We start from the raw sequence: 26689 nt of genomic DNA, 5'->3' as shown, positions 1-26689 counted from the left end.
AGGAACTGGAATTAATTTGAAGCAAACTATTACTCACTCTGATTATGTGTCAGTAGGAAAGGGAGATGATTATATTGTCAACAAGACAATCCTTTGCATTCATTTCTCCTCCACCCCAATGAGTAGTCATTCTAGTTCTTTGCGGTGACAGTCCATTGGCTACTTATGCAAGCACTTTGAGTACTAACTCCGGATTCAACACTGGTCCACTCTCTCCCTGCAGGAAAGCAGCCCAGAGATGCTTCTTTCACATGTCCTTTAGGGCTATGGTCCCCAACTCCTGGGCGGTGGACCAGTACCGGTCTGTGACCTGTTAGGAACCAGGTGGCATAGCAGGAGGTGAGCAGAAGGCAAGCAGAGCAAAGCTTCACCAGTATTTGCAACCACTCCCCATCACTCACATCACCTCCTGAGCTCCTTCTCCTGTCAGATCAGCAGCGGCATTAGATTCTCATAGGCGTGCAAACCCTACAGTAAACTGCGCATGTGAGGGATCTAGGTTGCATGCTCCTTATGAGAATCTAATGCCTTATAATCTTAGGTGGAGCTGAGATGGTGATGCCAGTGCTAGGGAGAGGCTGCAAATACAGATTATCATTAGCAGAGAGGTTTGACTGCACAACAAATGTATTGTGCTTGAATCATCCTGAAACCATCTCCCCCCATCCCCCACCTGCTCTCCTGGTCCGTGGAAAATTGTCTTCCGTGAAACCGGTCCCTGGTGCCAAAAACGTTGGGGACCGCTGCTTTAGGGCATGGGCATGGTCCTAAGAAGTTGGAGGTAAAGTACATTTCTCTCTTCATGAATCACATTTTTCTATTTGCTTCCATCACGATGTTAAAGTTGCTTTTCTTGGGGGTAGAGGGTGGTGAGTCTTACCTTAAAATATAAAGAAATTACATTTGAGAACACAGGAAATTTTAACTTCTTCAGCGTTAGAAGAGAGGAAAGCTGATTTTTTTCTCTTAACATACTAAAATGATTTTTCTGAGACTTAAAAATAAAATCCGGAAACTGCATTCTCTTGCGATCGGAACCCTGCTAAGCGTCACTTTTAGTGTTTGTGCAAGTCAGTACCTACAGGGAAGGTCAGGTTTCTTCCGTGTTGCCTGTTTCTGGCTCCTGTCTCTGATTCATAAATATCCCTTTTCAATCCCCTACATTTCAGCTGTTTCCTTTAAGAGACATTTGAAAAGTAATCTTTTTTGCCATTTATTTTATTTAGCTTGAATTCCGTCTTGGAGTTGTTAAGGTGCTATTTTTTCCTACATTCCTCCTCTCTGGTCAGGGAAAAGGTTGAGCTCTCTTCAAAATAAGGTGGATTTAATTGGTTAATTTCATAATTTAGAGTCTTTGTTGGTTAAGATTCCAGCAGGAGGGGATTGTTTAGGCTTGCTACAACTACATTTGCTTTTGAAGGGGCCCTTTATTTTGCAGTGAATAAAGTGTCTCTTATTAAACAGAAAATAAAGGAAGGTTTGGCAGGACTCCGCTCCCAATGGGTGAAACATCACAGGAAATGGAGAAATTGTTTCTTTTTGGCCTTGTGGGAAAATTTTGCTGGTGCAATTTAGTATTAAAGTTTTAAGACTACTGTTTAAATCCATCAAGAAAGAGCTGTTGATCAAATAACAGCTTCCAGGGGAGAGGTACCAATTTGACTTTTCTATAACTGGCCTGTTAAATTTTCCAAGTACTCTGAGGTATAGTCAAGACAATTGCATTCTCTCCTATGCAATGATTGTGCTACTTTTAAAGAGAACTTAGAAATATTCCAGCTGTTTAAGAATAATTTTGTCAAAGGTTGGCCCCAGTTGAGTGCTCATTTATTTGTGCCTGTAAGAAAGGATGTTGTGTGTACCCAGACAAAAAATGAATCCTAGGTACAAATCCAGTTTCCATTCCCCAGTTGATCTATGGGCTCTAGAACTTGGGCAAATCCCTTTTGGGCATTAAACCTGTGTCCTGAGCCTCAGATCGTCTTGCTAACTGGATGTGTTTCCTTACAGTTTCTCCACTCAGACACCTTATTTGGGATTTGTGCCCCAGACCAATGTTCTCACTTTGACCCCTAAATCTGTTTCCCTTCTAAGTCCCTTAGGGATTCTATACTTCATTGTCCAAACCTGAAACTTTCATTGCTTTCTCTCCGCGCGCCCTTCAATTTGCAATTGATTACCAAATCCTGCCGATGCCCCTAATTATGCCTGCCACTCCTCTGCTTCTCTTCACCTTGCCACTTCCCTGACACCCAATTCAGGCCACGATTCTCTCATGCCTTGATTTCTCTGAAAATCTCCTTAACCAATCAATCTCTTGCCCTCAGTTTTTCCCTCCCATAGTCCTGATTCGCCCTGCAGCCAAAACAATTTTTCTAAAATTAATCTAGATCATGTTGCTTCCTGGCCTGAGATTTATATATATATATTTTAGAGTCTAACCACAATTTTCACTATAAAATCCAAACTTTTGACTTGGTCCTTGCTTATATTTCTCAGTTTTCCCCCATTTCCAGCTGTGTCAGCCCCTTGACACATCCAGCACTTCCCACTTTAGGCTTAGTTGGATTACGGATAGAGTGAGCACCCCTCCCTCTGCTCTTTCCCGTGCTTGGCTGATCCTAGTCTGTTCTCTGGAAGTCAGAGAGCTCTCCCCACCCCACTCCCCACATAGGTGCTGCTGGACATATTTCCAGGATGGCTCAGCTTCCACTGGAAGCTCCTTGCAGGTAGGCCCTGCAGCTCATTCCTCTTTAAATCCTCTGCTCTGCCTGGTGAATGCATAACTGAGAATGAATAACTGCTTATAGTGTTTTTCCATATGTAAAATTAAATCCTGATCATAATGTAAAATTTGGTTATTTTTGGCTATTTTGGAATGGTGGAAAATAGAATGGGTAAGAAAACCTGGATTCTACATCAGGAGACTGAATCTCTGCTCAGTCACTACAAGCTGGGACCTTTGCTAAATGCATCAGCCTCTCTGAGTCTCAGTTCCTCATCAATAAGCGCAGGATAATTTATCATCCAAACAAAGCTTGGCTGAGGACCGGCGGAGAAGTGTCTGGCTGGTGTAGGTGGAGGCACTTGGTGAATTGTAATGATTGCTCAAGTGAGAGGAAATCGTATTCTTTTCATGTCTGTGGGTCTTCTTATTGCACCTGTGCAAAACACCAGCTTGGGAGAGGCAGGGCCAGAATGGTTTCACAGGGCACAGATGGGAGGGGAGTGTTTGCCAGGTCTCTGCTCAGTTGGCTGGAGCTGCACCCATGGTCGAGTGGCTGTGGGGGATTATTCACCCTTAGCTTTCCCATTGGCTGGAGCTCAAAAATGCACTCCCACCCCGTCATATAGTGTTGACATAGGGCAGTGTTGACGTGTGTTGAGAACCTTAACCATATTCATCCCGTTTGAATGAGTAATTTTATTCTGGGGATTTCTCTTCAGAGAATGATTTTTGACAACAGGAGGGGAGCACTTAACATGCGTAAAGATGTTCGTTGCAGTTGTGTTTATTATAGTGATCAAAAATAATCTGACACGTGCAGCCAGTGAGGAGTTGCTATGGCGTTGTCCTTCAGTGGGTTCTCTGTAAAATGGAAATGTCACTTAAAAAAAAAAATTACTTAAGTGAAAAGAGCAGTTTTAAGAAATCCAATCTGTGGTTAAATTAAAACTATGTAAATCAAACAAATATAGAAAAACAAAAAGTAACCAGTGGGAAAATGCACTTTATTTTAAATGGGGTTAGTTGTAATTAACAAATCTATAGGCACGACCCTCCCTCCCTAGACTAATAGCTCCAGTGAATGAAGTTCACTGTCTTCTGTGCAAATGAATCTTTATTTGGCCTTGGATCGAGGCCAGGCCTTCATCTCGTCTTCCAAAACCTGGAAGGAAGCATTCAGAGGAATATCAATCAAAAGTAAAAATTGGCTTAGAAGTTGGAGGGCTGAAGTTGTGGGATACCAGGGAAGGAAAGCCTAAATTTACACTTGAACAAGTAATAATCATGACAGCAACTTTGTAAGGCATCTTTGAGAGTGCCAAGAATTTTTACATACATTGTTTCACTTAAATTGGTACTTCTGCAATCTAGTTTACTATCCAAGCTGCCTGTAAAAATCACCACGGAGCTGAAAGAGCAGAGAAACACAGTTACTTATTTGGGCTCCATTCCTTTATCTGCTTGTATGTAGGGATTTCTCTGCTGCACAGAATTCACTTTGAACCCAGTGGAAATTACCTAGAAGGGGATGGATAGTCAGGCCCAGGAAACAAACGCCTTTGACTGTGGCTTCATTCACTGGAGGCTCTCCAAACGTTTGGCAGGTCTTTTCTTAACACGTGCCTTCTGGAGGCTGTTGTTGTAAGAGGCACAGAGATGCTGCCTGTGGCCCAGTGTCACACAGCAAGTCTGTACACGGCAAGTCAGTAGCAGGAATCCATGTAGAATTAAAATCCCTTTCTCCCCCTCCTGAATCTCCGTCTAGCCCAGTGTCAGCTCTCTCATGGGATTCTGTGTTCCTTTTCTTACTGCCTGTCTGAGCTTCAGAAAAGATCTGTTCTCTCTTATTATTTTCCCACATTGCTGTGGTTCCGAACTGTAGTGCATTTGTCAAATGTGTTGTGTGTGTCTTCACCCCTGCAGCTTTCCTGTGAGATGATTCAATACTAGGCAGTGATCTCTCCACTTAGGAGGAAGAAAGAAAGTGAGAAAGAAAGAAAACGGTTCGGAGCCCTTAAGCCTGGGTTTTGGCCATTTTTCTCCAAGACAGGCTGTTGTCTCTTATCTGATTCAAACCTCTGTGTTCTCAGAATGAGAAATAAATGTTGATGCAAAAATCCAAGTGTTAGTTTCTGGGTGTTTGAGAGGAAGCCTTGGTTCCCAGTGTGGTTTTTGGTTTTGTTTTTTAGTTGGGAGTTTGTTGTGTTATTTGACCAAGGACAGTGCTGACTGCCTCTGGTTTATACTTCTCTTTCGAAGTTTATTTTATGTTTTGTTGTGGTTTTCAGATTTCTCATGGTTTGGATTTGGGAAAATAAAATCAAGACAAGGTGTTGGTAAGTAGTTCCTCCTTCTTTGGAAAAGTAATACATTTATGTTTTTAATTTGGATGAAACTGCTTATACTCTATTTACATTTGTTGGTCCTTGATTCATTTTTTCTGTTCTTGGTTTGTTGAAGAACGAGGTCTAGAATTTTTCCAGAAAAGGCACTACTCTTGCTAATTGAGTTCAGTAAACTTTTTTTGCATTTTTTGAAGTTGATTTGTTTTTATCCATTGTAACCTGTCATCCCAGTTCTAGGTCATGGTGCATTTTTAAGAAGGTTAAAGAAATAAAATGCAACTCCTATCACAACTGCGTGTACAGGGAGTAGTTGACTGAATAGTAAAGGCTGCATAAATTTGGGTCTTAACTCTCTTCGATTGGCCAAGATGTAATAAAGTTCTGAATTAGTAAATCAGCTGTTCATTTATGACCATTTCTCTTTCAAAACAGACTCTAACGTCCAGACGCTGTGATTTGTGCTTGATTGCATTCTATTCCTTGCATTCAATCTATGTGCTGACAATTGAAAAGCAGAGTTTGTCGCATACCAAGTGAATGCAGATGGGGTAGCTCATCATTAGGATTGAAATCAGGTGTGATCTCCCTGGACCTCCAATTTGTTCAGTATTTTCCGTGGGTGCAGAGACAACCAACAGGAATTGATTAGAAGGAATGAAAAGACAGACTGTCTTATGTCTTTCCTGTGGGTTTCCAAGATCTGACCATTGCAGGCATGATTAGTATTTCTTTTGGTGGCAAGGTAGACCAGAGGTAAAACTGCAAGGTAGGGGAAGTGTACAAATGTCAGGGAGCTGCTCAGTTTTGGGCCATCCACCCTCAACTTGTTCATCCCATCTGTATGAGGAACTCTGTTTCCTTTTGCTTTGGAACCTGACATCAGACTTTGACCTGTTAGACAGCCTCTATCAGTGTCTGTCCAGTGATCCAAAAATAACCAGTAGGCTGAGGCCGACTGGCCAGATGGGGCCTGGATGGAGAAAAGTCACCCTGACCCTTACTGGCCCCATGAATTCCAAGGTTAAAGCTCTTAACCAACAAGGAGAAAGTAGAGATGTGGCAAACTTGGAATAGCAAGGATAAACAGCTCGGGGCTTCTAGGCAGCTCCCCAGGGGCAAATTTCAAGCACAAAGTGATCATAGTCACTTTGCCAAGATATAAAAAGGATTATCCTGCCTGGGAAGTCTTAACGGTGTCCTGTTCTAGGGTTTTATGGTGTGTGTGTGTGTGTGTGTGTGTGTGTGTGTTGGGGGAGGGGTAACAAACTGGAGATAGGTATGTATCATCTCCAGGACAGCGCTGGAAGACGGGGTCTTGCTCCCACTAAATAGAAAATCACTGCAACCACTTAAACATTTTTCTAGCCAGTTTGCACTGCAGAAGAGTGCTTGATCCTGGCAAACTTCGAAAATAGGATTTAACCCTTGTAGGCAACAGCAGAGAGAATTCTTCAGAATTGCTCTTCCAGCTGCAGTCCAGCAGAGGTGCTGCTGTTTTAAGATAGGAGTTTTATTATTTTTCAGGTACTGTGAGCCCAACAGTTCAGGAGATGACTGCCATTGAAAAGACAGTTTGTCGCTCGTAGCTCCCAGGAGGAGGGGCCACTTGGTGCCTTGGGGAGCTACACAGGGAAGTGTCAGGGCCCCTCAAGGCACAGAGGGGGTGAGAGGACCATGGGCAAGAGCCTTTGGTGTGTTTTCCATGGGAAGAAAAGGGCGAGGCAGGGTCGTGTGGCTAGTTTGAGTGATTTCAGCAGGCCTGGGCCACAGAGGCTGTCCTAAGTTGTCACATACCTGGCTCTGGGGTGGTTAAGGCAGGTGGACAGTGGCCTGGAGTGCGAGAGCCGGTTTAGGAAGGTGGTTGGGGGTGTAGACTCTGGATTGGTTGGCTTGCATGTGAGAGATGTGATCGCAGGCAGGGTATTCACTATCTCCAGGAACTGGCCAACCAGTGTGAGCAGGGCCCCAGATGTCAAAGCATCAGAATACAGAAAATAACAAGGTGTGGTTAATACAGCTGCTCAAGAGTAATCATCCTCCTCCCACCTTGAAGGTATTGTTGGTATCGAGAAAAGAAAACTCCTTTCCCACATGACCTTCATAGATTCTTATCACAGGAAAATAAGTCTAAGTTGGTTGGGCTTAGAAATGTCTGTGAAGTCATATGTGCGGGATATGTTACCAAGCATCTCTGATAAAAGAAAAAAATGTCTTTTTGCACCTGAGACATATTAAAATAAAAATGGACTAAAAATGTTTCCTGGCATAATTCATGTTTGCCAGCTCAGTAATTAGAACTACCTATCCCAGACTCAGCAGATGTGCACATACCTATTAATTTAAAACTTTATGTTAATATTATATTTTTTCAAGTCCTCATATGAATTTCTTTTAACGTGCTGTGATGTGCCCCTTTACTCTCCTTCTTTTTCGAGGTGCCTGCTCAAACACATGCGCAGACACACAAAGGCACATGGCATGATTTGCACAGACAGGCTGCTGTCAAATTGTATAGACATTCATTGTCCCCGCTGAGAGGTTCTTCCCCCTTTCCAACCTGGCTGTGCTTTGCATTCCATTATATCAAAATGTTCGTAGAAAAATGGGCTTAATCCCTGCAACCTTGCCAGCCCTATCAATCTTCCAGATTTCAGAACATCAATAATGGAGAAAACAGCACTTGAATTAATATCCCACTTGATGAATTGTTGAGGTTTATGTGTTGCTCACATTTGTCAACAGTGACTTTCTGGCAAAGGGAAAAGGCTTTTGGAAAATTACCTTTGGTGCTTTATACTGCTCCTATGCTTAATCTCCCCACCTTCCCAAACAAGAGCCCACGCCCTTGAGATCTGTTACATCAGAGCGGGGGGTTTAATTGGAGAGGTTAGGGGAAGGAAGGGGTGTCCTTTTAGTGGAGAAGGAGAAGCAGAGAACAAGCCCATTGGTGAGGACTCCACTGTATACTTGGCAGAAGATTCAAAGCCCGAATCCCTGGAGGAATCTCAAGATTGTCTTCTAGGTTTCAACCCCCTCAAAAATGATTGAATACTGCTGTGATGTTCATGGCATGAACATCATACCATCCTGGGCCAGAGGAGAAAGCACCTGGGGTTGAATGCATTTCTAATCATTGCAGGGACTCCAGGAGGAAATATTGTTAACCTTCTGACAGCATGCAGAGTATTTGAAAATGAAACTCCTGCATTTCTGGGGGTGAAGGTTGCAGCCTGGAATCTGAAATCTACAGCCTTGACTCCATCCCCTCGGGGAGCTCATGAAAGCATGCTTTGGTAACCTCGCAGGAGGGGACAGCGGCTCTGGGAACCAAGCAAGGGAACCAGTGGTGACAGCGTTTCATTGACAAGATGCAGAAACCTTAGCATAGCACATCTCCATTTTCCATCACTGGCCAGAAACTGGCTAAGCTAGGCCTGTCAAGAAGCAAATCCTAAAACAGAGGCGGTTAGGGATATTGGAAAGAACTTGTTTTTATAGTTATTCTTGGCAGGATTTCTGCTCTTTACTAACACAGGTGAGCTAGGCACAACATGAGCACGACTGGTGGGCTTGCCTTTGCTTTGAGTGTTCTGTGGCTTCTAAATTGGCTGTGTGAGGACTTGTTTGCAGAATTGAGCCGGAGTGTATCATTAAATGCAACTTAAATGCACATCACCTTGAGAGAATGCTTCAAAAATTACCCATAATAGCAGTTGGCTGCCTCCTGCATAGTTTGTTTAAGACAGTTAGCTGGGGAATGTCCAATTGTTATCACTACAAACTGTGATAATCCCCATACAAGGGGAAAAGAATGGATCTTGGAGGTTGGGGGATGGCTGTCACTGTATTTCCTAGGGGATTCAAAGTCCTATGACAAAAAGGCTTTTTTTTTTTTTTTTTTAGAATTGCCACACTTCTCACTGAAATAGCTAAGCATGAGGAAAATGGTAGCGGATGGATGGAGGTGCTGAAACATGCATTTTGTGGGGGGTTTGGATGAAAACACATTCCCTCGTGTAGGAAGTAGCAATTTAGACTTCCCTTACCTGGCATGGCATTTGCCTTGGCTGGGCATTTGATTCTGCCTTTTCATTCCTCCTTGTCTCTCCTTATCCTTTCTCTTGGCTTATGCCAGTCATCTGGCCAGTGGTCTGCTTCTGCGGGACCCTGCGTGTGTAATATACATCTAGGGGCTTTGTCTACTTCCCATGTGTGGAACGCCTGTTGTGAGCCACCATGATCTTCACCATTTTTAAGCTTTCACGTAGACCTTTATCTTTGCCAATCTATTTGCAAACACTGAGTTTAGTGGTCAATGGACATATTGTTTAGACAAGATACAGTAGACCTTGCTGTTGGGCATATACATTCTGAGATGTTGGACTAGAAAATTTAAGTTGTATGAAAAACATACAAAAGCTATACTAAAGCTATGATTATTGCTTTAGTATAAAGACACCCAAGTAATGACTCTATAAGTAATAGTACAGCTAAATGCAAAGCAGGTAACTTTGCCATGGGATTGATCCATTATTGTTATGAAGGTATTTTATAGGCAAAAGTGGTGCAGGTACTCCCAGAATACAGAGAAAGAGGAACATAGTCATAGGACAGTCCAATGTAAATCTAGTCTACTAGTTAATGTTTATTTAGTAATATCTAGTAGTAATATGTACTCATGAAGCACATTTAAGTTTATAATACATTTTCATATCACTAGTCTTATTCCAGTCTCATAAAATAACAAGCAAGTATTATTTTGCACATAAGTGGATGAAGTGGTACAAAAAAGGTAAGTGACTTGTCCAAAGAGTGGAGAAAGGAAACAGGAAACTCAGATCTTCAAACTCTCAGAACAACTTTCAGGGCCCTGTGATGAGAGTTTCAATGACAAAGTGTTCTAGAGATATTCACAGAATAGAGAGGAAACCTTCATATTAAATTACAGAAGGAAGTGAAGAAATTGGAGCCCTCACACACTGCTGGTGGGAATATAAAATAGTGCAGCCACTTTGGAAAACAGTCTGGCGGTTCCTCAAAATATTAAACATAGAGCTACCATATGACCCAGCAATTCCACCCAAGAGAAATGAAAACATGTGTCCACACAAAAACTTGTAGATGAATATTCATAGTATTAATAGCATTATTCATAATAGCCAAAAAGTCAAAACATGATGAATGAATAAATAAAAGGAGGCATATCCACATAACGTAGTATTATCAGGCAATTCAATGGAAGGAAGTATCAATGCATGTTACAACATGGATGAATCTTAAAAACATTATGTTAGGTAAAAAAAAAAAAGTTAAAAAAGATCACATATTATGTAATTCCATTCATACGAAATGCCAGTCCATAGAGATCGAGTGTGAATTTGTGGATGCCTATGGCTGGGAGTGGGGGAATGGGGAGTGAGTACTAATTGGAGTGGGTGAAAATGTCCTACAATTAATTAGATTGGAGTGATTCTTGCACAATTCTGTGAATATACTGAAACCTACTGAATCGTACACCTTAAATGGGTGAATTTTATGTATGTGAATCATAGCTCAATAAAACCCTTGTTTACAGGAGAATATACATTTTTTCTGATTCCAGGCCCGGCTTCAGTTATCAGCAATGATGACGACTCTGCCAGCCCACTGCACCACATCTCCAATGGGAGTAACACCCCGTCTTCTTCAGAGGGTGGCCCCGATGCCGTTATTATTGGAATGACCAAGATCCCTGTCATTGAAAATCCCCAGTACTTTGGCATCACCAACAGTCAGCTCAAGCCAGACACGTGTAAGTACAGCTGTTTATACTTATTGGTCCATTTGCTGCATCAACCAGATTGTTTATCAGAGCCCCTGACAAGGATGGCTGGGGGCGGGGTTGTAATGAAACGTCTGAGGATTCTTGCAGCTTTTGGCCCACGGAATAGGTCCTTTAGTTTGTTGCTTATGGAGTTTTCAGGGTGTGTCTCCTGTTGGGATGGGAACTTTGGGCAGATACTGACTTCTCTTGGGATCCATTTCCCAAAACCGTTTGTCAACATGAAGTTGGAATCAAGGCATGCTTATCTTGAAAAAGAGACAGAAACCAGAAGTAATCTTAGAATGCACATTTATCAGTTACAGACGACAGGCAATTGATGTAATTTAAATTTGGTCTATTGAAAGTAATTAAAATATACACTCTTGGTAGTTGGGGAGGTGCTGTGTTGCACACAGGTGGTATCAATTTGGGTAGTCCTGTATTCTTTGTTTAGTCCTAGTATCCAGCACGAGATTTTGTCATGATGCCACAATAGCAAAAATACATGGCAACAGATTATGTGCATGTTAAGTGTGATGACTTTTATTTTTCAGAACCAAATTGACCCATTAGCCTCTGTTGGCAAGCCTGAGATTTTTCTTAGAGCTTTTTATCCTATTTTGTGAGCCACTGCTCAAATATAAAAAATGGAACACAGCCTTAAGGACAACAGAAAATAAACCCAGTGGACAAACAGGCTTATGCCATGGAACTCCAGGGCTTCCCTCACACGTGAATCAGGGGTCCTGAGGGCTATGACATCAAGTGGTCCCAATCCCAGCAGTTCCCCAGCACTCATGAGGGGGTATCTTCTCCTTGAATGTTCTTATCTTGTCTTAAATACCATTCTCCCGCCTTGTCTCAAAGGTAAGGTGGAACTGTTGCAAGGTTAGGCTTTGGGGACTGACTTTGTGTTGAGAACTCTCATGGGACAAGGGACCTTAGCAATGCATATCAGGTCTGTTCATATATAAGGAGTCACCTGTCATTTCTTCCTATTCTTCAAATTTATCCCAAGGTATGTTTAAGTCTGGATTTGAGTTTAAGTGTTAGGAAGAACAGTACCACAAGCTTTTGATGTATGACATTGGACCCCACCATAGATTTTGGTTGAATCTGTAACATGACAAGATAAACAGAACAATGTGTGTGAAGACTGAGCTCATTGAAATAAAAGATGCTATTTGAAATTAAGGTATTATTAATCCTAATACTGTCATTGTTGTGGAACAAGGTGAGTGGGGGATTGCTTGACATGTGCCTACTTTGATGAGAAAAGCATCCTCCAAAGGCCCTTGAAATGCCCCGCATGCCTGACAGTCAAGTTGGACTAAGACAAAGCAGGACACTGTGATGGGAGCATCTGTCATCATTTTGATTGTTTTCCCTAGGAATAAAGCCCTCTGACACCTCTGTCACCACCACTACTAGGTACTGCATTTAGCCTGGGGCTGTATTTTAATTGAGGTTGACCAAAATCAACATGCCTTCAAAAAGTTTGCTTTTTTTGGTAGATGGAGGAAGGATAAAGCTGAATAATCAAGTAGGCACCATCAGCCTCACGCATCCAATCAGAGAAAATGAACAAACAAGCAGAAAAGCAAACAAACTGAGTAACGAATGAGATCCCATAGAAGAAAGTGGACTAGATGTTTGGAAGTGCTGTCTTCCCTTAGAAATCCTTAAAGAAAGTCTCAAAGATCATTTCCTTAATCTGGAGTCCTTGGAGATTTTTTGCAAAGGTTTTGGATATTTTTGGAGAAGTTTTGGTTTTGTGGCTCAGCCACTCTGTGCCTCCCCTCAGCCCTGGCTCTATCCAGGTATCTAAACCTTCCCTTCTCCATCAGGCAGCTCCTTCCTATGAAGTCTTGCTGGGTCCTTCCCCCACCTGTCCTTTCCTGGCTTACTGTTCAGTCACTTGGCATCTTATACCAAAAGATTCTTTTTTTCCAGGACGAAGCCACATATACCCTTCTGTGATTTTAAAAGCACTTAAAATCCCACATCTTTCATGAATCCTTTTTCAAAGAAACAGGATGAAGATGCAATTTCCTTTCTTTCCCCTCACCCTTTTGTAAATGTCACTTTTTTATCCCATATTTTGTTTTCCTTTATCTTCAGTGTATCTGTTGCCTTTTGTTAAGTATGACCACTCTTGTGTATGTGTTTCCGGAGTGTTGTTTAGGTTAGATTGTAAGCTCCCAGAGAGCAGGGACATCATCTGTTGAACTATTCCTGAAACATGCTGTATCTTTGATGTTGGCCAGATGTTGAGCAGATGTGTCTATATATGACTGAAATATTGATTAATAGCAGACTTGTAACCAGAAAGATGACTCATAGCCTTTTTCATTGGCTTTATTCTTATCAAACTTGCCTACATAGCAGTTTACTTATTAGACATGTTTTTAACAGTATATTAGCCAATTTAAACAGATTTAGATAACAATTTTAGCAGAAATAAGTTTTTAACAAAAAAATCATTTCTTTGAACATCCTAATTATAGTCTTCTAGAAATTAAAAATGTTTCAAAATGAATAGATCTGACATACAGAGGGATCTGTTGCTATAGGTCCATGAAATGTTAGGAGCTTAGCTTTCAATTAGATGATTCCTATTGAATATTTTTTTTTTTTTACAAACTAACCTCTAAACAACCTCTAAGAAGGGCTCTTCCAAGAAGTTGCATATGTTATATCTTTAAAAAATTTAAGAAGATCTCAGGGAGAGCTTAGAACTTCTTCCATGTGCTTAAAGCAAAATATCACATGGACAGTTGACCGCCCCTGTCCTTGACCCATCAGAGGCTTGAGCCACAAACTGGCGTATTTACTTCTCTTTCCTAAAGCTGCATGCTAGTCAAAGATGTGGGCTTTCGAATACATGTGTGATCTTACAAAGAGTGATCCCTGTCTCATTTCACTGAATTGTAAGACTTTAGATAGTGGGAAGTTCAATTCTTTCAATATTTATTGATTACCTATAATACTCCTATAATGCTAGGAGCTAGAGATTCCATGAAAATAATGGTTTGTGTCCTGCCTCCTCGATGGGGTGGCTGATAGTTAGATCATCATATAATCACAATGCAACGTGTCAGGCACTATGATAAAATAGGTTAGAGCAATTACCTTGAGGGATCAGACAGGTCAATATAAAAACCAGGCTGAATTAGAAGAATGATAAGGGGTAGTGAGGGCCATGCTGGAACATGGGCTTGGTATTACTACATACTCTAATTTTTTTCAGAGGAAACAGACATTTATTATTTTCTGTGAATTCCCCAAGATTTAAGGCACTGGGTGAGAGAAAATAGGAATACGTCAGCATGAGTCAGGTTTGGTCCATCGTCCACCGTCTGTTTGTAATCCTCTGAGTTAGACCTTAAAGCTCAATTAATACAAACACCTTATTTTACAAATGATGTTCAGAAGGGGCTTGTCCAAAGGGATACAGCCTCAATACTTGCATAGCTTTGCTTGAACAACAAAACAACAACGAAACAAACAAAACATGATCAAATCAGATTTATTTAAATGACACGTAAAAGCATTTCAGTGAAAGGTGGTGATACATTCTATCCCCGGAAGTACGTTTTTACACTATCAGGAGCTACATGAGGGTTGCATTTACAAAGTCCAGAGATGGTTTGCAGGATTTTAGAGCAATCTGAACAGGGCTGAATTGCTCCCGAGCACTTTCCAATAGCAAGTCTGTCTACTTTATTGCAGGGCCCAGAGGTTCCCCCAAGACCGCCTGATAATAATTTGGTATTTGGAGGCTCCTGTGTCACTGCAGGAACTAAAGGAGGCTAAACCCATGCCCGATGGAGGAGAAGAGTTCTATGTTTATCTGCAAATTCTGGCCAGACAAGATCTTGACGTCACTCCTTAGCTTCCATAACCTAGCCAAGCAAGAAGTTGCCTTCCCAAGACAAAGCAATGTGTTCTAATGACTAACCCCTCAAGGGCTCTGCCACTTTAACTGTAGACCCATCTCCTCGGTCAATCAGGATGGCAAGATGGAGCTGATCAGCTCAGCATCATCAAGTCTGGAGTTGGTCTTTAAGTCAACTAGTCTGTTTAGACATGTCTGAAAACCATGTCACCTGACAGCACGGGGTGGTTTCCCTGTAACACTTACAAACTCGGCTCAAGGGCAGCGCTGTGTTGCTTTCCTCTCCTTGACTGCTGAGAAAGTTTTTGACACGGTACAATGGAAACGTACCTTCTGAGCTGACACTAACTAACAAAAACAAAACAAACGTACTAACCAGCAAAACCCCCAAATCTTCAGTCTTGTGCTCTCTCTTGAAGGGTGGGAATGGGTTATACCTTCTTCTGCCAGAGCACCATAAACTTACTGTCATCCCTAAAACTGTGTCTTCCCTAGAGCAGCCTTGTAAATTAGCTAGGGCTGTAGGCCTGAGGCCTGAATTGAATGGGAATTTTCTCTAGAGATGCACCTGAATTGTTTGTCCTTGCAGAGCATGCCCTCTGTGTATACCTAGGGCCAGTAACTCCCTGTGGCAGATGCATATAAAGAATTCTGACTTTTTTCCACTTCAGTTCTGTTTCCAATGAAGTGGATAATTTTTGGCTTTCCCCAGAGTGTGCCATACTTCTGCAGGTATTATAGTTCATGTGTGTGTGTACGCATGCGTGCGTGTATGTGTTTCCACTCGTCACATGTTTATTAGGTAATTATGTAGATAAGCACAGATTCACAGACCAGCTAGTACTAAGGAAATAAGATGTTATAAAGGGAGGGAGTGTTTTAATAGTAGCTGAAACTATCACGCAGTGTCCCCATCCTGTTCCCTTTAATGGCCACGGCCACTTTGTTGTTGTCTTGTGAACAAGGGGAGGGGATGGAGGTAATATTTTTCACAGAACCATAGAGAGTTTGAACAGATTTGCAACATTACTTCGAGAACACATGAGCAAGGGTCCTAAACCCCAGGAGCTCATTAGATCAAAGAATGAGGGCCCTGAGAGTTAGCTAAGGTTATCTTCAGACTTCAGTGTGATCAGATCACCGTGGTCCATTTTGATGGCCAGGGACAGGATAGAAAAACAGGTAGAAACAATTGCTTTGGCACTTTCTCCTGTCCTTTGCCTATTAAATTTGTCTTTCAGAAGTATATTTTCTTGTAAGTGTTTAATTGGCCGAATAATGGCTGCTTTGGGAACTATTGGTCTGCCTTGGAAGGTCAAGACTTGCACTTTACAAATCAGCTAAGTCCATTCTACCCACTATGAGCATTAGGACAGAGAATGCAGTTATTTTAGGATCCTTAGAAATTGCTTCTTTTATGGCACACTGGGTGGACAAGTTGTCCCGTGGGGGCCTTCATGGCACGTTGCTGGCATTCTGTAGGTCCCGGTGCAATTTCTTCTCCCCCTCAGTGCCATGGCTCCCCATCGCTAGCTACAACAATTTGATATTATATTCCCTTTTCAACTCCAGAGGAGATGGTAAGAAGCTATCAAATAATGCTTAAAAAAGCAACTTGAGTTCCCTAAAAGAAGGGAAATGAATACATGCTGCATAATTACATTTAAAATGTAAGCCATGTTACAGACTCTGCTGGGATGAAGATTTCTTAGCAAACCAGTTTCAAGCACATTCACAACAAAGTAAAATCGTGTTATTAGCATTTGACCACTGGGTGATATTATTTGTTATCCAAAAAGAAATACCACTCAATTGTAGTATACCTAGATCTCCTAGAGAAAATACTCCAATCCTATGCCTGATGGCTGAAAAGGAAAAAAAAAGAGATTATGGATTTAGGTCAGGGAGACACTCATAGTGATATTCTGAAGACTGTGTTTACTTCCACATCATCGACCAACCAAGATGGAATTATGCATCTCATACACATCAGATACATTTTAGTCCAATTTCACCAAAACATCAGTGGTGTTCTGGAAGCATCCCAGCAGATGGGGGATCCCAATGCACGTGTTCTGGGTATTTCCCAAGGCCCAGCCTGACTGGGGTGTGTGAAGCAACAGGATGAATCTAATCAAGTTGCACCCCATTTTGGTTTCGGGTTGGTCACTCTTGCAGCAGATTATGGCCTAGGACCAGCTCAGCAAACCCAAATGCAGAGGAGCCTCGTATGTTGCTAAGAAGCTTCTGCTACCCAGATGCTTGGACCAATTGAGTGCTCCCCTTTGTTGAGTAGAGATGGCACCATTGGAGTTTTTCTTGGATGTGACACTCAATCCTTTACGGCAGCTATTATAACACACAGCAGGGTTTCTCCCTGGGAAGTGCAGATTTTCTCTGTCTTCTCTAATCCTGCCAGCCTGAGAGGGTAGCCCACCACGGCTGGGCTTCTTGTTGGATTAACAGTCACACCAGGTCTCCTTTCTGAGATGCAGTAATGCTGCACGGAGGTTACTCACTGAAGTTTAGTGGTGTTTTGTTTGTTTTGGTTTTCTTTTTCTTGGCCGTTGTTCTTTCTCATGAATGGCAAGAGAAGAAACATTTGCTCTAAATCGTGGGCGGGAAAGAATTAGGAAGAGAGCTACTTCTTAGTTCAACCTGATCACCACATAAAGGAATCTCTCTCCTCAGGCTCGGCCCCTAAATGAGAGCAAGAGCCACCTCCTGAGACTAGACAGCAGCCAAGCAGGAGACAAATCTGTTCTGCCCTGTGTTTGGGTCTGCTTCCTGCCCCGGAGAGAATGCTGTGTGTTTCTGCTGGTGGTGAATACTTGGCTTCTCCTATGGAGGGGAAAATTAGAAGATAGTATGTGTGGCCAAAAAGAAAATGAATAGTAGGGTGATGGCCCATCCTGGTTTGCCCAGGACTGAGGTGGTTTCTGGGATGTGAAACTTTCATTTTTAAAACCAGAAAAGTCCTAGGCAAACCACAATGAGTTGGTCACCCTGATTGGTACAGTCCTGATGATTTTTGCTAGTAAGAGAGAATTAAGTCTTAATCAGCCAAAATGCTTTCAGGTACCCTAAAAGGAGATATTTTAAAACAAGAATAAATAATATAGATTATAGTAGAAAATCTGGAAAACATAAGAAATAAAGATGAAAGTTTAAAACTCACCTATAATTGCAACTGTTAGAACAACTGCTGATATCATCTGGATGTATGGCTTTCAAGTCTGTGGGTGTCCTTTTAACTCTGGTAATATCAAGTCTAACCGTATGTGTCCTTGCCTTTGTCTGTACTGGGCTTTGTTTCTATTTCTGTAGCAATGGCTCTCCTTTGGTGGACTGTGCTGGAAAGTGCATGGAAGAACACTGGGTGTATTACTCCTGGTTTCAGATTTCATATTTGGGCGGGGTGTACAAGGGTTAAGACAGCGCTGGCGGCTGGCCAAGGCTGGCCACATCAGGTCTGGTCTAGAGAGATCTTAGACCCCGCAGAAGCTCAGCTCTCACATTGTGAGTATCACATGTGCTGCAGCCTGGAAAGACTCAGAAGTGTGAGTCTCCCTTTTTCTGACAAGGCAGGCTGAGAGCTGTAGCTGGGGGTCAACCATTCCAGGTGACTCCAAATGTAGTTTGTTGCTCAACTGAAGCAGATGATCACATCTGTCTCCCAGTTCTTCGCACTTGCTAGCTAGCTCTGGACCTTAAAAGGCCAGGCTGGTTATATTTGATATACTTCCCAATATTTAGGGCAACCTTTCTTCCACCCAGGACCCCTGGGCTGTGCAGGACTTCTGAAGAGCTGGAGTCTCCCTTCAGTCACTCCTAGCCTTGCCTAAACTTGGTGGAGTGGGCTGCCCGTGGATCCCCGGATTTTCCATCATGAAGGGCTTCCTTCCTTGTCTGATATCTCAGGCGTCTAGAGCTGGGGTTCTGGCAAGGGGACCTCTATCAATAGTATGACATACAATTGTATGTCAGTGTTGGTATTTTGCACAGTAATGTTAAGGTTAACAGATTTTAAAACTGAGTTTAGGACAAATAGATTCCTGTGATTTGTAAGAGATTAGATCTGTGTGATTTTGAACCAAAGCAAGGGGGAACTCCAGAAAGAAAACAATAATCTAGGCCTAGTTTCTATATTATTCTTATCAGTTACTGCATGTGGATAGACATCAACATTCTTTGTATCCTGTTATTATTTAGCACATTTGTTTAACCATGTCATTGACCTTCTGGGTGCATTAAAGTGGAACCCAAGCTCATTATTAGATAATGATGGCATTTAGACTGAGTGCCATATTCCTCATGTTCCAATAAAGTGGTTGATATAGAAAGGACAGAATAAAATCCTATTATATATAATTATATCAAAATAGCTAGTCTCCACTTTAGGGAATGTCTCTACTAAAGGTTATTATGTGAAATGTCTGCTTGTACAATAAGCAGAGATGGCACCACTGAGCATCCACCTGAATTGTTTTCCTATAATAGTGAATTTTCAGATCTACTTACATATTCATGTTCAATACTTACCTTCACCCACCTCTCACTCCCAAAGACTTGACTTTTGCAAGTAACTTGGCCTTCAGTCTACTACTAAGGAATAGAGGGCCACTCACTGGCTTGCCCAGGGTCAGAACTTATGTTCTTATGTTCTATTAATCCCCCGGCCAGCTGAGCTAACTGGTATCACATGTTCTCTCTCCTGGGTTTACTTCCATGAATGGAAATTTCTTTGCCCCTCTTGTTCTTCCATCCTCCCTCTTTTTCTCTAGGTATTAGAATTCAGGAATTATGATGCTAATGATCACATTTCTTCCTGGTTCCTAATTCCATTAATGCCGTTTCCTAATATCTACAGAAACAACTGTGACTACATACAGCTGCTTGCGCCTTACTTATTATAGAAGGCTGTTCTTTCTTTCCCAAGTGCTGCCAGAGGGGAGACCTTTAGGATGTTTCTCTCTCACTTAGGAGCCTTCATTTTGAGCTGTTGGTAAAATTCCTCTACTTACATGTAAGGTTTTGGTTTCCCTGAACCCTACTTAGACTTTCAAGGACATTAGTTTTGAAAGAGGAAAACTCTCATTTTCTTAGCAAGATATTGGTGATGGGTAGCTATGCCTTCTTTCAATTTCTGAACTCCTGAGCTTTGGGGAGGAAGCCAAGTAGCAGAGGAAATAAGATTGTCATTCACTTCCTGAATCAGGCTTCTCCTCTAGGCTTGTATATACTGTCATTTCCTACATATTACATCCCAAGTTTTTAATTAAAGTGGATCTAGGTGAGCTTTGGGTCTAATAGCTGATACATCGGCATCGTTCTTGGTGTTGACATCCCAGTATCCTCTTTTGCTCTCTTTGAGAAAACTTGTGTCATTGCGGCCTTCGTGCCCCTCCTGTCCCAGCATGAGGAAGCACTTTGGTGTGTGGGCAGGGCTGTGGAGGAGGTTTGAGGTTGGGGGATTAGTTCAGATGATTCCCACACCTTTATCCACTTTTGGGGAGAGGGGGACTTTCGGTGGGTCAGTACGGATTGATGTTCCTCCCGCTAATGGGCACCAAATCTAGGTGTCAGTGTGATTCTGTGAGTTCTCCCTGCCTCCCCTCCATGGCCAAGGGGCCTCCTCCCATCTGAGCACCCCTGCCACCTTATAGCACTGGTCTCTGCAGTGCAGCCCTCCGATGCTGCAGCACGTCATGCTGGGGTGGGACAGGGAAGGGCTGTGTTGATTGCTAAGTGTTGCTTCACTTCATTTCCCTCTCCCATATTTGATGCGAGACAGTGGACTTAACACATGACTTACATTCTCTTACTATGTTCAGAAACTCCAGGGCTTGCCCACATGTGTGTATGAGCGATCAGTGGAGCTTGGAATTCTTTATCATATAGACATGTCTGTGAAAATGAGATCTGTTGTACTGGACTTTGTGATGTAGTTGATCATTCAGAGCCAAACACATATACCAATAAAGACAAGAGTGTCAGATCTGTGGTCTCTGTTGCCTACTTTTGTCACCTACTAATAATTATTCTTATATAGACTTGAGAATATGAATCAGTGCTGGGCTTCCTCAAAGCTTCGCAAACAGCCCTCTAGGAGTTGTCCCCATTGGCTTCCGAGCTGCTCCCAGGTGGCGCCTCTGGGTTTTCTGGAAGTTTCCCCTTCACTCAGGCAGGGCCAGAGCGAGGGTGAGGTGAGAGGGGCACTCAGTTAAGGCACAGAACTTGAAGGGGCACCAAAAATCTCAGCACTCAAGATAAGTAAAATATTCATGCAACATGTTAAAAAAAAATTTTAAAGCAAAAAATTAAATCTATGAGGAAAATATCAAAAATTTTAAATAAAGACAGCAGATTCCTGGTAGGATCAGGATTCAGGTAAGACGAGTGAGGTGAGTCCTGCAAGTTCAGTGTCAGATTTAGTCTTTCTTAAAATTCTGATGTATTTTTATCACAGATATTTGCACTCGATTTTATTTTAGAAAATATTGCATTAAACTACTATTTATCTTGATGACTGAATTCTTGGCGTCTCCTTAAATTTTATGCACAAAGTGAGAATCTCACGTCCTCTCCCTGCCCAGCCCTGGACTCAGGGCTCCTTCTGGCCTGGATCTTGTGGAAACCTCCGGCCTTTGCAAAGCTCTGTTTTCTATACATGAACCACTCGGCTGATTGCCTGCCAGTCTTCTCACCCTTCCTGAGCTCCTGGCCTAATCGTCCTTCCTCAACCCTTCCTCTGGCCCTCTCCATAGACAGTCCCCTGAGTCCCTTTTGCTCACCAGCCTCGGTGTGTCCAGCCTTAGCCGTCCTGTGCTACCTACTGACATATGCGAGAGATAAGCACCCTCATCTCCCTGCATTTTTATTTTTTTTATTTTTTTTTATTTTTGAGACAGAGTCTCACTTTGTTGCCCAGGCTAGAGTGAGTGCCGTAGCGTCAGCCTAGCTCACAGCAACCTCAAACTCCCGAGCTCAAGGGATCCTCCTGTCTCAGCCTCCCGAGTAGTTGGGACTACAGGCATGCACCACCATGCCCGGCTAATTTTTTCTATATATATATTTTTAGCTGTCCATATAATTTCTTTCTATTTTTAGTAGAGACGGGGTCTCGCTCCTGCTCAGGCTGGTCTCGAACTCCTGAGCTCAAACGATCCGCCCACCTCGGCCTCCCAGAGTACTAGGATTACAGGCGTGAGCCACCGCGCCCGGCCTGCATTTTTTTTTTTACTTTTCGTATGTGACTCTCCAGAGTGAGAACAAGAATGAGGCTGCCAAAGAGACAAGAGAGAGAGAAAGAGAGGGAGAGATTCTTTTGAAAAGGATAGGAGGGTCTGCAGAGCTTTTCAGTAAGTTTGAGAAATAATCTAGGGGGAAAAACTGGATAAAATTTTTTAAAAATAAGTGAAATTCTTTAAAAAATGTATTAGATATTGATTTATTCTCCCCACACCCCTCCCCCCCCCCGCCATTTGGAGTTTTGGTGTTACCTTTGTTCTATTAAAGAAACAATATTTGAGATTTAAAATACTCCATTTTCACTCAGCCTGTTCTTTAATGCCATGAGCCCTTTCTGTAATGTTTGCATTCTCTCTTTTTAAACAGCTCATCTCTAATGCTTTCTGCGTGCCCCATGGATTGTGTTTTTTTGTTTATGAGACAGAGTCTTGCTCTGTCACCTGGGCTAGAATGCAGTGGTGTCATCATAGCTCACAGCAACCTCAAACTCCTAGGCTTAAGTGATCCTCCTGCCTCAGCCTCCCAGAGTGCTAGGATTATAGTGTGAACCACTGCGCCTGGCCCATGGATTGTATTTTCACATTAAAAAAAAATCCGTATCAATGCTGGAGGATAGATATTATTCCTCTGTCTCACAGATGAGAAAACTGAGGCTCAGAAAGGTTAGAAGGAAAAAGAAAGAACCCAAATCCCACCCCTTTCACGTGGGAGAGGTTCTTCTGAGACCCAGGAGAACCTCCTGGGACTCAGGGCTCTTTCTAGCCTCGTGCTGCTGCTACTCATCTTTTCCAAAATTAATACCCAGCAGTTTTCTAAATATGCAAGAGGAATTGTAGCACTGGCATTGTCCCTTTCTTGTGAGTTTATCAAGGTATGCTGGAGTGTATTAACCTTAAACGTGAAGGCGGGGGACATGAGGGGACTGAACTTAATGCTGGAGAGTGGAGCCGTCAGTGGGCAGACCTGGGCCCCTTTGCTCCCTAGGGAAGTAGTGAGGTTTCCTCTCTTAGTACAGTCTTTACCAGAAATACTAAATAATCACGAATAATAAACCCTTATTTTTATTGTTTTGCTAATTAAAATTATGTAAAATTCTACTTTTTTTTGGCCAACCCCACTCTGAAAAATTTGTCTTTTTTGTTTTATTTCAGAAAATCTTAGAAAAAGCATCCTATGCCATAGATCTTGTACTCTTTCTTACGTGAGTCCACTCCTCTGAGATTAGCATATCAGATTTCCTAGGTGAACTTGATGTCCAAGACAGGAGTCTGAAGTGTGCCAGGTGTTTTCGGGAGCACAGTGGGACACACACGTTTACTGAGTTTCCTTAGGCGATGTGAGGGTTGAGCACACACAGCACGTGCCCTGGTCACCCAGTTCCAGGGAGGCCAGGGGAACACAGCAGCTAATAACGCCCCCTTACCAGCAGTCTACGGAGAACCAATCTTGATACCAGTCTCGTGAGCATCTCAGAGGACAGACAAATACTTCTCTGGCTTACTCTCTACAACTCATTCTTTCAGTTTCCATGCAAAGGTCCATGTTTCCAAACTGACTAAAAGGGGTCAAAATTTCTATAGATCTGTGGCCTTTACAGAGTCTTTTTAAAAATGTGAGTTAGCATTGATAAATGGCATTCTTCCATGCCTGCATCTAGGAGCTTCATAAAGTCAGGGGACATCAAGGAGCCAGTATATATGAACAATCACTTTGTGACAGGCACACGTGACCAATACCTCATATTAATCTTTTAATAGGTAGAATAACAAGTGTTCCCCCAAAAGTAATACAACAATTCTTTACTGCACTTAGTAAGTGTAGATAATAGATGGTGAGGTTAGCCAAAAGGAATAATTATTTTCCTACCCAATGTTTATTCTCTTAATCATCTTGATAACTTGGAAAAGACCAGAGTTTTGAGTATGAATTATTCCACTGCAGTTAAAGTCCATCACGACAAGTAATAATACAATCAAAATATTGTTTACTAGAGATTTCCAATCCCCCTGAACCTCCATGCATTTATCAGCACAGAGCTCCAGGGCTTGGCCAGCCCGTTGGGGTTGTGGAGAAGCAGCCAGAGAGTGGCTTGGACTAATTAGAATGAGACTTCATAGAAAAGGGGCTGAAATATTTCCAAAAAGAGAATTGGATGAGTCCTTTGCTTCCCCTGGGGTAGGGGTTGGGTGTGTTTTCACATGTTTCTATGTACATTTGCCAGTATGGAAAATTTTCCCAGAGAAATGAAATAAAACAAACCTCTGACTAATAAGACTAGCTGGGACCTTTAACAATGAAACTCCAGGATGGGCTGGGGGCTGAGGGGGTGGGAATGAAAGTTCTGATTAGGCTCAGCGTATATAGTCATATGTCTGTGTTGGATGATGAATGTATAATCAGGAAGTCACGTCTTACTGGGAATTCGGTGGCAGTAGGCACTGAATGATATTGAAAATTGCAGATGTAAATAAATACTTATTGACCATTTTGTAAATTTGTAATCATGGACTATTCAATGAACAAACAAGTGCTTTGGCATCTCTGGCTGGCTCCTAGAACAGTGCCCAGGACATCGTAGGTGCATAATAAATAGGTAGTGAACAATTGAATGAAAAAAAATGATTGGATGATCATATCTACTCTACCTGTCATCTTACTGTAGCTTTGGGAAGAAAATACATCTCAACTTCATTGAGCCAACCTCAGGCATGGCTAATAAATTAAATTTGCCTATGATTCTGGTAGGAGCAGAAGGTAGACTACCTTTCCTTTTGAATTGCATATTATCTACCCTCATAGCCATGCCTGGTCGCTGTTGGGTTTGAAGCTTTCTTTCCTGTTCTTTCTATTCTATCTCCCAAGTCATTTACATTTTGAGAATTCTCTTGTCTGATTTTGTGAATTGGGTTTCAGCTATGCTAAAGCTTTATGCTTTCTGTTATAAGAGAATAATTTCTCAGGCAGGCCTAACATTGAAGTTTCAAGCATGACTTTTGTTTGGAGGAGAATTGGCAATGAGAGATACCAGAGGCTTCTATTGGTAGAAGGACACCAAAAAGAGTAGGGATGTGAAGATAAAGCAGAGTGATTTAGGGAAAACTAGAACAGCACCTGCCCTCAGTGATCAAAACCAGAGGTCACTGGAACAATTTGAGGCTCAGGGACCAACAAGGGGCTGCTTGAGAAGAAGAATGGGGGTCTTATTGTCAAAAAAAAAAAAAAAAAAAAAAACAACTCAGAAGGTTCCAGATAAGAGACAGGAAGATTTTCAGACCAACGTTTTTAGGTGTGTCAGATGGCATTTTGCCGGGGACCAATAGGAGAGTTTTGAGAAAATTCAGGCCTAGACCCTCAAAATGTGTGCTGACTAATCTAGCATTAAAAACTCACTCAAGAAGCCAAGAGCTTGATTAGTGAATGTCAGCAACCAATGTTTAATTTTATCACTAACACAATAATAATAACTAATATTTATTATGTAGTTAATACATGCTGGCCACTGTACAATATGCATCACATATATTTATCTCATCAAATTTATGCAATAGCCCTGTTATTGTTACTTTAATCACACAGAAGAAGAACGTCAGGCACAGAGAAATTAAGCACCTTGCCCAAGGACACACATCTAATGGGCAGAAGAGCTAGCGTTTGAACCTACTTAGACTCTTGTGGACTCTAGAGTTAGTTTTTCTAATGCACATAGTATATTAGTGCCCATCTCTCTGTCCAACCATCCAGCCAGGCTTTTTTCACACTGCCTCCTAACAGGCACACGTTGACCAGCAATGGCTTGGAGGCAGTTTACGTTGGAAATGTAGCTACTTTAACTGATGAGATGGTGTATCTGAAACTTTTTCATTTTGCCCAGGAATCTTGAAATTCCCTCCCATACTGTAAAAGTACTTTTTGCATTCTCAGTAGCCTATGAAAACATGGGAGAGAATGATTCCAAAGGGTAAAGGCCAGAGTTTGTAGTCCCTCGTCTTTGATGAAGATCCACCCAATGGCAGCTGCATGGCTTTGGGAGGTGATGGTAGAAAGTCACCTGGTGGTCTTTTGTTTGAGGCTTTGCCCAGCTTAGTTCTTCTCAAACACTCCACAAAGCTGGGGGACACCACTGCTAGAAGAGACCTTTATTCATCTACCCTTAACACTGTGTCCTCTAGCTAGCCAGCCAGTTGTTGGCAGTCTGAAGCAAGCAAAACCTTTTGGATTTGTGTTTCTTGCTGTGTAGTCCCTGGTGTGTGCATGTGTGTGCGTATGTGTGTGTGTGTGAGAGAGAGAGAGAAAGAGATAATAACTGGAGATACTTTCTAAGAATCAAGTCCATGCCTTGTAACCAGTATTTATCAAATCTGCATGGCTAGAGGTAAGGCCAGGGAATCTGCATTGTTATGAAGACCCTAGATGATTGGGATACACACAAGAGTTTGGGGGTCACTGCTCTAGACCAAGCCTGTGAGGTGAGGAGGCAACCTCCCTGGGGACGGGCTTGCACTTTGGTTGCTAGGGAGGTTTTCCTGGCCCTCCCTACTCTGCTGACCTTTGGCTACCCTCTGTGGTTTGTGTGCAGCCTTTTCAGGTTTCTAAACATGGAAATATTTCACTCATGAGGGGTTAGGGCATAGGAATTGTGATTTGGAGGATATATAGTAGCACAA

The 26689-nt window shown here is 42.2% G+C and overlaps 1 protein-coding gene across 9 annotated transcripts in view; it reads left to right on the top strand.

The window, feature by feature from the left end:
* The window catches only part of NTRK2 (neurotrophic receptor tyrosine kinase 2), a 343235-nt gene that overhangs the window by 170288 nt on the left and 146258 nt on the right, over positions 1 to 26689 (top strand). For 5 of the 9 annotated variants that reach the window (XM_069474074.1, XM_069474072.1, XM_069474075.1 and 2 more), the window contains one exon: positions 10676 to 10864. In XM_069474074.1, the coding sequence (XP_069330175.1) occupies positions 10676 to 10864 (189 nt within the window). Of the gene's footprint in view, positions 1 to 5016; positions 5065 to 10675; positions 10865 to 14608; positions 14638 to 26689 lie in introns of those variants that run through there. The other 4 variants (XM_069474071.1, XM_069474077.1, XM_069474079.1 and 1 more) reach the window with 3 other exon arrangements.

The sequence above is a fragment of the Eulemur rufifrons genome, chromosome 7 (assembly GCF_041146395.1).
Source record: "Eulemur rufifrons isolate Redbay chromosome 7, OSU_ERuf_1, whole genome shotgun sequence".
In the NCBI taxonomy this organism is placed as follows: Eukaryota; Metazoa; Chordata; class Mammalia; order Primates; family Lemuridae; genus Eulemur; species Eulemur rufifrons.
Note: the sequence above shows the minus strand (reverse complement) of the source record. Positions and strands in the feature narration are given on the sequence as shown.